The sequence below is a fragment of the Populus euphratica genome, unplaced genomic scaffold (assembly GCF_000495115.2).
Source record: "Populus euphratica unplaced genomic scaffold, PopEup_1.0 scaffold20.1, whole genome shotgun sequence".
Classification (NCBI taxonomy): Eukaryota; Viridiplantae; Streptophyta; class Magnoliopsida; order Malpighiales; family Salicaceae; genus Populus; species Populus euphratica.
Window position 1 is genome coordinate 2,429,252 of NW_011499854.1, and position 10,615 is coordinate 2,439,866.

Consider the following 10,615-nt stretch of genomic DNA (forward strand, 5'->3'; position numbering starts at 1 on the left):
CAAAAGCTCTTCCTTGCAAACATAAAACTAGAGCAGCTTATAAATTTTACCCTTAAATTATTAAGCAAGGACAGAGCAATCTGATGAGGTAACCACTGGAAGTCTGCAAATCTAGTTGCTGATAGGTAAGGGCAAATTTATGAACCATTTTTCTTGTTGTTAGGATTACAGGTAAAATATTGTATTCTTGAACGGAGGCTGCTGGTATAAACCAGTGAAGTCAGACCAAACAGAGCTGGCATCCCAGCTGGGCATTGGCTTTTGCTATCATGGCAGAAATTAAATGGCACATAAACATGGTGCTACTGTAACAATCCTTTTCAAGTTTTTGGCCATGGCAATTGACATTCTAGAGGGTTTCAAGGTTCATGTCCGCTGCCTGTTCCTAGAGGGCATCCCAAAATTAATGATGTTCTTAACCACTAATTATTGAGACACAAATTAAGGCTGATTTTTTTGACCAAGCTCAACCTCCACATTCCTGTCATTGTCAATTTCAACTGCCATCCAAATTTCATAAAAAGATAACACTTTTCCTTCCCCACTAACCCGATTCATTTACTTGACCTTCTTATCTGTTTATGTATATCTCAAGGACCACTCTTCACATGCAGGCATATCTCATATAGCATCACCACACCTTACATTTTTGCATCATGTAACACAGCCAAAATTTTATTATCTTTGGCTATGGACTGGTTCTCTTGGTTGTCAAAAAGCAGCCTCGAGCCCTCACTAATCTATGAGTATGGTCTTGCCTTTGCTCGTAATGAGCTCCAAGCAGAGGACTTGACGTACTTGAACCATGAGTTTCTTCAAAGTATGGGTATTTCAGTAGCCAAGCATAGGCTAGAAATACTCAAGCTTGCCAGGAAGGATGTTGGGGGAGGTCCACATAGCCTCTCCAAGTTCATTAAGGCAATCAACAAGACCAAGAAGAGCATCCAGAAGTGTATCAATAAGTTGGTTTTTCATCGGGATTCTGCAGCATTCAAGGCTGAACTAGAGCCAGAGCTAGCAAGATATCAAGGACAGTGGAGAAGAGGAGCATTGACAAGGAAGTACAGGAGTGAGAAGGAGTTGATCAAAGTAGAGCAGCCTCCGATACTCAAAATCAGAAGGCAAGCAAAATCTGGTCCTTTGGATACTAGGATGCAAGAGAATTTGATGCATGCCAATAGATGCTTGAAGCTGTCTGGGCCTCTGGATGGGAAAGTGCAGGAGAGATTGGTGCTTGCTTACAGGAGCCCAAAATTATATGGGACATCAGATGGAAGGGTGCCACAAAGTTTGATGATGACTAATAGGAGCCCACAAGTACGTAGCCCCTTGGATGCAAGATCCACAAGCCCAAAAATTCACTGTGATTACAGCAAGGAAAGAAGAGGACTAAACGGTGATTTTGACGATCAATCACTTTGGTCTGCACTTTTTCAAGACATGAAACCCACTTAATCGAATAATTGTTTTCTTGGTGTGTCTTCCTTTTTTTTTTTTGGTTCCCAATCTTGAAACAAACTCTTGTATGCTTATGTACTCTTACTTGCATCTCTCCTTCAGCGTGATTTGGAGGTTTACCTTCAGACATCAAAACATAGTATGGCATTCTTTGGTTTCAATAATTTGGTATTCATTTGGCACTGTTGCTTCCACCAAATCATTCTTCAGCTCTAATCCTGCTTCTTCTTTTTTGCGTTGGAGCTGAAATATTTAAGTTGAAGGACAAAAGTTTAGATAAGTTAGAGATTCATGGACCCAGTGACGAGGATATTGTCCTATTCTAGTCAGTTTGGCCGCCCAATCAGTTGCTCTATCAGCAGTTCTAGCTATTTTTCAAACCCAACTATGAACAAAATTATGCATGAGAGCTCTGTTTTTTAAATCTGTGAGTGATGGGTCTAGACAAAACAGTCCTTGTGCATTTCACATCCCGGGTGTTGGGTTAAAGATACGGCATAGGGGTCTCCTCACTCCTACGCATGCTCCACGAGGCATGGTTTAATGTTTAAGGAAATCCAAAGTTGGTCTTTCCTCCTGGTAGAGCTAGGACGAACAGTACCCAAACTCAAGGCCAGCTCTTAGCTTTTTTTCAGATTGGCCTAGGACAAGCTATGCCCGAATCCAAGATCATCTCTTAGCCTTCTCTTAATTAAACTCGATCACTTTTACATCTTTACTTGATGATCCCCTACATTATGCATAGGATTTGTTTTGCATGAGATTATGACTCTCACGTCAAACTCTTCTCTAACAATTTCAAAGCTCATCAACTAGTCTTGAAAAAAGCTTAGCATCGTTTACTACAGACTCTCTCGCTAAGAAATGAAGATTGTATGAGAATCAAACACATTCAACTGCCACTTCTTCTGCAACCGCGGCCGAGGAAACTTTAGCCATTTGAATACTACAAATGGTCCCTATACCTGCCAACTATTTGCATACGTAAATGATGCTTCGAAATTGATCTTAATCTAGCTTTTTTGAGGAAGGACCCATCTGCTCTGTATTTGATGAGCAGCCACGGTTGGAGGCCTTGGTTCAGGGTCAGAATGGGAGAAGTTCTGTATTTACTCTGCTTGTTTTATTGCTTGGGCTGCTGCCTTTTCTGGCTACAAGTTCCTCTTGTTGAAAACAAACTAATTTTTCGCCTTCCATTTAGCTCAACAGAGCTTCTAACTGCTACTCTGGCCTACAATATTCAAGCTGCATCTCATCAAAGAATCAATGGTGTCTTGTCCCATTTGGTGTTAAAGACCTTTTCTTACCTGATTCTAAACTCTACTACTTCAAATCAGTTACAATGGCCAAGTTGTGCGCGGCGCCTTGGGTGTAAATTTAGAGCTTCTATCAAATCCAATCCTATCGTAGACGGAAAGTATATCGATAGAGGAACTTATTGGTTACTGAAAAAAATGTAAAGAAATGATTTCTTCATCACAAATTTGCTATGTCCATTCAAGGAAAAGAAAAAGAAAAGGAAGCACTTGTATAAAGAGCACAACACAAGTTTTCAAACATAACTTGTACTAATACGATAAGATTGAATTCAGTCTTGAATTTGAAAAGTAGAAACACCACACATGCTAAAAATATCTACACAAAAGGTTTCGGACCTCTAACCAGGATGGCATATGACGATTGTCCACAAAAAAGTAGTAGCAATTATTGATGCTTTGTTTAATGAAATAAAACCATGCTCGTCTCCAGTTGGGGTTTATGTACAAAATTGCAGCTGTTACCAACAGCATCATGATGTATGTCACAACAAAGCTCACATAGAAAACATATGTATCCATGAAGCCACTTTCTTCTATATCATCCGTTGAAGCCCTTTTTGGTAATGACGAAGCTTCTTCTTCTTGGGTGGTGCAATGTCTTGAGAGTGGTGGTCCACAAAGGAGAGGATTTCCCTCATAGCTACTCTTGTTGAATGTTGAAAATTGTGGAATCATATCAGGTGTCCTACCAGATAGGTTATTGTGGGCTACACTAAAAACTTCCAGAGAATGCAATTGTACAAGTCCAGGAGGGATAGCCCCAGTCAAGCTGTTATTGGAAAGATCCAAGCTCTCAACTTCACTCAAGTTTGAAAAAGTTTGTGGGACAGGACCTGTCAAAAAATTATTTGACAGGTTCAGTACATGGATATGATTAAGGTTTCCAATTTCCGGAGGAATCTCACCTGTCAAATTGTTGCAAGAGAGATCCATTCCAGACATGATGTTCAAAATGCTTATCGGGTAAGAATAGGATACACTCTTTGTTGTAATCTCTAAAGGCTCTCGAATCAAATACCTATGAGGATATATTCTAAGATAGCTGTACCAAATACTGCTTCTAAATCTTAGACAAGGGAGGATCTGACCAGAAAACTTATTATGAGAAAGATCAATGAAACTCAATTTGTCCAACTTGCACAACTGGATGGGTATTCTGCCTTCAAGGTTGTTATAACCTAAGAGAAGATAGCTCATGTGGGAAAACTCACCAATCCATTCCGAAATGCTGCCAGTCAATCGATTATGGCTAAGATCCAATGTAATCAGCTCAAAGGAGTTATGAAATGCATCCTCCAAAGATCCCTGTAATTTATTTTGTGACAAATAAACATGAACTAGTGGCAAAGAGCTAAAACAAGATGGCAGCTTTCCAGAGAAGTTGTTTTCTGAGAGATCCAAAACTTGAAGAGAAGACATATTGCCAATCGAAGAGGGAATGCTACCGTTGAATTGGTTGTTAGACATGGATAAAAACGTCAAACTTGGGAAATATGCTCCAATTTCTGTTGGGATGTGGCTGTCCAAGTGATTGTCAGAAATATCTAATTGTGACAAACTCACATGGGGATGAATTGGCAACTGGAAAGGTCCTGAAAGAGAATTGTTGACCAGGAAAAGTTCATATAGGTTTGTGTTGTTCTCTAGCAACCAATTTGGAACGCCTCCCCTCATTTTCATGTTAGAAAAATAAATCTCCCGCAAGTTGTGTTGATAGAAGAGGAATTTGGGAAAGGGCAATGCTCCACCATATGCTTGACCAGATAAATGAAGTCTCTCTAGTTGGAACTTTGGGATCAAATTGTGCTCCTCTAGCTCTGCACATATTTCATTATTATAACCGAAGAAGAATTTGAGTTCAGAATGGTTGGAAAATGACCTCAATGAGATGGGAATTTGAAAGTGATTGTCCGAAAGTCTTAATTCTTGGATGGATGTCAGAGTTATAAGAGGAGACGAGGAAATATCTCCCACAAAGTCATTGGAAGAGAGATCTATTTGTTTCAGGGATGTCAAATTTGCCAAACAATTAGGCAAGACACCGTTGAGACTATTATTGCTGATATCAAGACTATGAAGATGCTTTAACTCGCATAGACCTGAGAATTATCAATTTACAAAATATTTAACATGATAAAAAAAGAAGGAGAGAGATCAGCAAGAGAGATCAGAAAGGACCATCAGACTTACCCTCGGCTATAGGTATGTTGCCACTGAGTCTACAACCATTCAATTTTAAACTTGTCAGAGTGGTAATCCTTCCTATTGTTTGCAGAAAGCTATTATCGAGAGTAGAGGAACTCAGATCCAACTTTTGCAAATTCTTGAGAGAAGGCAAGGCTACGATTAATCAAACCGACAAGAAATGATTAGTATATTTTGAAGAGGATAAAGTAAGGGATACCAATTAGGAGAAGCTCGATCAAGTCTCTATAGCCAAATTAGACATCAGTACATATTGCAACTCACCTTGAGCTAATATTGTTTCTTCGAAATTATTGTTCCCCAGATCAAGTGTCTTGAGGTTTGGGAGTTTTGCCAATGATTGCAGTAATGGGAGTGAAATTCTTCTTCCATTTGCGGTGATATTAAATAAACAAACTCTGCTTAGATTTCCGAAACCTCTAATACCTGCAAGAGAGAAGAGAAACAAAACAAGTTTCACACCTTACGAGCAAATCAAAATCGTCCTTGCTGCATGGAATCTTGGGTAAAAAGTTAGGTGGGTCGATCGATCCGTGAAGCCACCATCGTTCATGTGGAATATTTAAGTAATACCTTCTGAGAACACAAACTCGTCAATCTCATTTCCGCTGAGATACAGCTTCCTCAAGTTGCTCAAAGCTTCCAGTTCTAGGTTGCAGGAAAATAAAACTGATTAGGTCACAGCAAAGCCTTGGAACTCATTTTTTGAAATGGAATAACGTGTGAGCAATAATTGGTTTATAAACCTTTCATATTGAATGTTCCTTTCAGATGGTTCTTTGTCAGATCGAGATTCTTGAGAGATGAAAGACCCTTGAAGGATGATAGGATACTGTTATCAAAGCGATTACCTCCCAACTCAAGATACTCCAAATTGCTCAGTTTCAGCACTTCATCCTCACCACCTGTAAGAAATAATTGTACAAGGTTTGATGTAAAAATAGCGAAACTGTGAAAAGATATGCGTAACTCAAAAATCTTTCGTACCATGCAGGGATTTAAACCCTTCAATGTGATTGCTCGCAATATGCAGTTTCCTTAAGTTTGTCAGATTATTCAATCCTGGAAATACGTAGAACATAAATTCATGCTATATATAATTGCTTTGGAATCACGATTATGTTTGAGACAATTCGTTTAAAAACTGAGATGAGAAAAGCCAGGCTCACCTTCCACGCTTATTGTTCCTTCGATTTCATTATTGTGTAGAGATAAATATTTCAAAGATGAAAGACCACCTAAGGATGAAAAGATGTTGCTGTTGAATTTGTTTTGGCCTAACTCGAGTATCTCCAAATTGCCAAGGACTGATAGTCTTTCAAAACCTGCATGAGAGTGCATGGTTAGCGTTTAAAGTTACAAAACATGTATCAATTTCTAAAATTGCAGCTAAGAGGCAAACCTTCATTCTCAAGACATCCAGCAATACGATTTCCATACAAGTAAAGAGCGTTCAGTTCGGGGAATGGAAGAAACAAAGACGCATTCAGGAGCAAGTCTCCCAGCTCCCAACCCCTTGAGAAAGAAAGGTCTATTTTGACAACTCGAAGTGTGCTGGAGTTGCAGTGGACTTGTGTCCATTCGCAGCAGTTAGCATCTCTTCCCCATGAGAGCTGGAATCTCCCATTTGGGTAACTAAAGGCATCTTTGATTTGCAAGAGAGCAACTCTTTCTTCTTCCAAACAACCATGGCACCGCCACCCTTGTATTAAAACCACCACATTTATAATCATTATCACTGCCAAACACAACCTGTTCAACTCCATTTGAAGAACTTTGCTATTAACTAATTCTCAGAAAAAAAAACAAAATACACCTCTGTCGCCATTGAAAGTAACTGTCAGAGGTTCTCTTATAGGATAGGATAGCGCAAGGCTGACGTTTTCATAAGACCACGGGCCTCCGGTTTGTAGAGAAATTAACGAGAATTACTCCGTGTAATGTTTAACAGATTTTCTTTTTATTTTTTATTTTTTTATTTTTACTTTCAAGAACGTATACGTAAGATCTACTTTGTTTGACTTCTCATAGGCTGGTTTCAGACTTGGCATGCGTTTTCTTTGAGAAAAAAAGATAAAATTAGATATATGCCCTGTTACTGCTGCATTCAGCGAGCCTCAACTGCACTGTACATAGTTAAATAAAAAATAAATTCTAGAAAGTTCTCTGTTGCAGCATCATGGGTAATATTTCTTGAAAGAAATAGTAAAACAAAATGGTATTTTATTGTTCATTCTACTACGACGCCTGATAGAGCGTGTTTAGATGCACTATGCACTGTTACAGTGATTTTAGCCCACCATTCTTTTAGTCATTTCAATATTATCGAGATTTATTTTTTAATTTTATCATTTCATATTATTTTATATGATTTCAAAACTTATAATTTTATTTTTTTTACAAGTTATGATGTATTCATGATATAAAAAAGTCATCGCTTGATCTTTGATATTTCAAAATATAATTTAATTTCATCAATTAAAAAAATTGAAACAAAAAGGACAAGATTTTAACACTTGAAAAAAAAAACAGCTTTTTTTTATTGTTCATTGGACATGAAAAACTATAGTTTTATCCTTGGAATTTTTATTATTTGTTTTCTATGTTTTCAAGGTTTTATATTTCAGTTGTAAACTTTATTTATTTTATGTTTAAAAAGAGAAAGCCATTGAAATAAAAAATATATATAAAAAAAGAGAAAAGAATGATTGATTAGCCGCATTTTGGCCACCAAGAAATTTAATCTTAATGTTAATACGTTTGTATTAAATAGAGGATTTCGATGGAGATAATATTGTTTTTCTTTGAACATGTCATAATAAAAAGATTAGTTAAAAAACAATGCTTCTCATTAAAAAAAAAAAACATGATTTCATCAAAATAAAAATAAAATGCATGAATAAAAAAATTAGATTTTGGTTAAAAATATGTGGTTTTTTTGTCTTTTTTAGTTAAAATCAATATTGTTTTCTAAATATTTCCTTGATTGTTGTTTCTTTTTATTTGACAAACTATACCGCTAATAAAAAAAAAATTGTTGTAAAAAAATCATTTGAATAAAAAAAAATAATTTTGAAAAAAAATATATTTTTATTAATAATTTTATTTCTTGTTTTTTTCAATTAACAACTATTTTTATTGTGATATAATTACGTGTGACAGCTCACTTAAACTATCACTAGTGTTTACAATTTCCATCTATCAATGCCTATTATATATCTTGTCTCTCCAAAGCTGACATTCTTGTAACCAGTATAAACTATCACACCAAAATCTAGAATTTCATAAATAATAAATAATTAAAAGGGCATTATAATTATACGAGAAAACCAATCATGAAATGATGAAGAAATTAAAGTCAAGTCACATATTCATAACAAAAAAGATGAAAATGGATGGTCCACTCAAAAGTTTATCCTCCTGCAAATTAAGAAAAACGATTGCAAATTAACAAATTTATCTAATTTAGTTTCCATTTAAACTAATATATTAACTCATAAGTGATAAAATGTAGATCTTATAAATCTTAAATGATTTTTATTTTAAAAAAAAAGTAATTAGGTGTTTGTATGAGAAATTTATATGAAAAACTGTCTTGATAATGCTTTAGTTTTTACGAAGAAAGGATTTAAAAGTAATTCCTTGCTGCCTAGCTGGGTAATTGCATTGCAACTGCACTTTGAAATGGCATAATTTCCCACCGACTACACCGTGGCTGGAGGGTTGGTGGATATCTACATCCACTGGCCACATCTTCCTCGCCTAAAAGAGGAGATTTAGACCTTGACTTGGAGTCAATTCTCCAAAAATTATCAACCGTTTACTCTGGGCTTTTTATTAGAAATTAAGCTCGGTTAATTATATTTTCATACCTATGACGTCAAAGAACATGAAATCCCCTTGAGTACGTGATTATAACAATTAATGAGATTTTGGAACCAAGTATTATATATGGAGTGTTGATGCCTCTGATTACCTATAGTGGATTCAGAAAAACACCACCCGGAATCTCATAGGCAATGATTGATGATCGAAATCCAAACTCCTTTGAAAAATCCACAACTAGCGCCTAAGACGATTCAACATTTAGAATGAGCTGATTCATGTCTGAAGATCCTGAACTACGAGCACGATAAATATACGAGCATAAGAGATCTGGTGCTTACTTATGTTGGCCCAAACCCCCTGTGCAAAGTCAATCCTGGAGCATCCTTTTCTTATCTATGATAGAAGCTCTACGCCTTGACTCGAAGTCAACTGAGAAAATCTAAACCAACTTTTTTTCAGTAGACTTTTTAGATGGTTTTACTGGGTTCTTGATACACTTGACGAAGAACACGCAATCATCCTTTTTCCCATTTATAAACGCCAAGATAGTAAAATGTGTTTTCCATAGGAGGAAAAAACCTTGCGGGCACATCGTGTCAGGCAATTTTGACCATTGTTAACAGCTTTCTTTTCTTCTGTCCTAGCAGGTGGCCCATCGAGCCATCATCAGGTCAAGCGATGAATGAATGCAGTAACCTTCTTCTTGGTCATAGCGTGTAATTTTCCACAACCACCAACAAGATTGACAGCCACTGCATTATTTTTGGCCGTAGGGAACACGTCGCGCGCGATGACCAGTTCATCCGTCTCTTGTAAAAAGTAAGAGTAAAATGCAAGATTTTTCAAGGTGTTCTTCAGCAGTCCCCAGATATTGGGGTCAGGGTTTCATCAATCAACCTGTGGGTTATATTATAATAGCTTGTTTGCAAATTGGCCTCTCTGTTTTTTTCTTTTTTCTTTTTTCTTTTTCTTTTTTTAATTTGACAATTGGGTTGGGCCGAGACATGCAATGTCTTCTCTCTTTTTCCCATTGAAAGCTCGGGCTGGGTGGAGACATGCAATGTCTGTTTCTTTTACTTTGAATACTTGGGCTGGGCCATCACAAAGCATTTGGAAGCCCATGAATATCATCTTAACTCTCCATATTTCGACCGCATTTGTAAGTCTTTTCATCCCTTTCCTATGGTCTCCATAAAAGTTCACAATAAATAGCCTGTTAATTTCAAATCTCATATTTCAACTGACTTATTTTTTATTTAAAAATATATTAAAATAATATTTTTTTAATTTTTAATATTAAAACGATCTAAAATCACAAAAAATAACTTGAAATCAAGAAAATATAAAATAAAAATTTAATTTTTTAAAAAAATATTCTTTTTTTTTTTTACGTGGGGTGTCCGGGCCAGTTTACGCGCACCATGACTAATCCCCACGGCCCATTGAACATCCTACAAGCCCAGTGAGTAGATAAGGTACCACGAGGGTGACAGGCATGTATGGTGAGGTTCGAATCCAGATGTGAAGGAAGGGGACAAACCCCTCCCAGCACCAAGCTATAACCTCACTTGCTTTATTATTATTCTTAATAACCATGTTCAATAACATTCTTCTTTATTATTATGACGAATGGGTTCAAGTTTGACTAAACTAATGTTTCATGCCATCCAATAACAAATTTAACACTAATATAATGGTACTTCAAAGTGAATATATCATATTTTTTATATCTATGAAAAATAACCTACTAAAAAAATTCAAAAAAATTATAAATAAATAAACAAATAACTGATTAGTTCCTGCTG

At 36.4% G+C, this 10,615-nt stretch overlaps 3 protein-coding genes across 3 annotated transcripts; 1 reads left to right on the forward strand and 2 right to left on the reverse strand.

The window, feature by feature from the left end:
* Nucleotides 1–585: 585 nt before the first annotated feature.
* Nucleotides 586–1,595, forward strand: LOC105122685 (sterile alpha motif (SAM) domain protein). Its single transcript, XM_011021945.1, has one exon. It carries the CDS (start codon nucleotides 691–693, stop codon nucleotides 1,453–1,455), a length of 765 nt encoding a protein of 254 aa, XP_011020247.1. The 5' UTR covers nucleotides 586–690; the 3' UTR covers nucleotides 1,456–1,595.
* On the reverse strand, nucleotides 1,499–5,124 carry LOC105122684 (probably inactive leucine-rich repeat receptor-like protein kinase IMK2). The gene is made up of 2 exons (XM_011021944.1): nucleotides 4,968–5,124; nucleotides 1,499–4,876 (listed from the first exon to the last, which is right to left on the reverse strand). The coding sequence occupies exon 2, from the start codon at nucleotides 4,455–4,457 to the stop codon at nucleotides 3,084–3,086; it is 1,374 nt and encodes a 457-aa protein (XP_011020246.1). The 5' UTR covers nucleotides 4,458–4,876; nucleotides 4,968–5,124; the 3' UTR covers nucleotides 1,499–3,083.
* Nucleotides 5,125–5,199: 75 nt separating this feature from the next.
* Nucleotides 5,200–6,820, reverse strand: LOC105122773 (receptor-like protein 12). The gene is made up of 6 exons (XM_011022061.1): nucleotides 6,385–6,820; nucleotides 6,152–6,307; nucleotides 5,970–6,044; nucleotides 5,729–5,887; nucleotides 5,556–5,630; nucleotides 5,200–5,408 (listed from the first exon to the last, which is right to left on the reverse strand). Exons 1-6 carry the CDS (start codon nucleotides 6,746–6,748, stop codon nucleotides 5,200–5,202), a joined length of 1,038 nt encoding a protein of 345 aa, XP_011020363.1. The 5' UTR covers nucleotides 6,749–6,820.
* Nucleotides 6,821–10,615: the final 3,795 nt, after the last annotated feature.

Coding starts and splice junctions, on each gene's coding strand:
- LOC105122684 (XM_011021944.1), bottom strand. CDS start 4,457: ATGAAAATGAGGGGAGGCGTTCCAAATTGGTTGCTAGAGAACAACACA.
- LOC105122685 (XM_011021945.1), top strand. CDS start 691: ATGGACTGGTTCTCTTGGTTGTCAAAAAGCAGCCTCGAGCCCTCACTA.
- LOC105122773 (XM_011022061.1), bottom strand. CDS start 6,748: ATGGAGTTGAACAGGTTGTGTTTGGCAGTGATAATGATTATAAATGTG. Junction 6,045..6,151: donor AGGAACAATAAGCGTGGAAG/GTGAGCCTGGCT, acceptor ACGTATTTCCAG/GATTGAATAATCTGACAAAC. Junction 5,409..5,555: donor CGAGTTTGTGTTCTCAGAAG/GTATTACTTAAA, acceptor TCTCTCTTGCAG/GTATTAGAGGTTTCGGAAAT.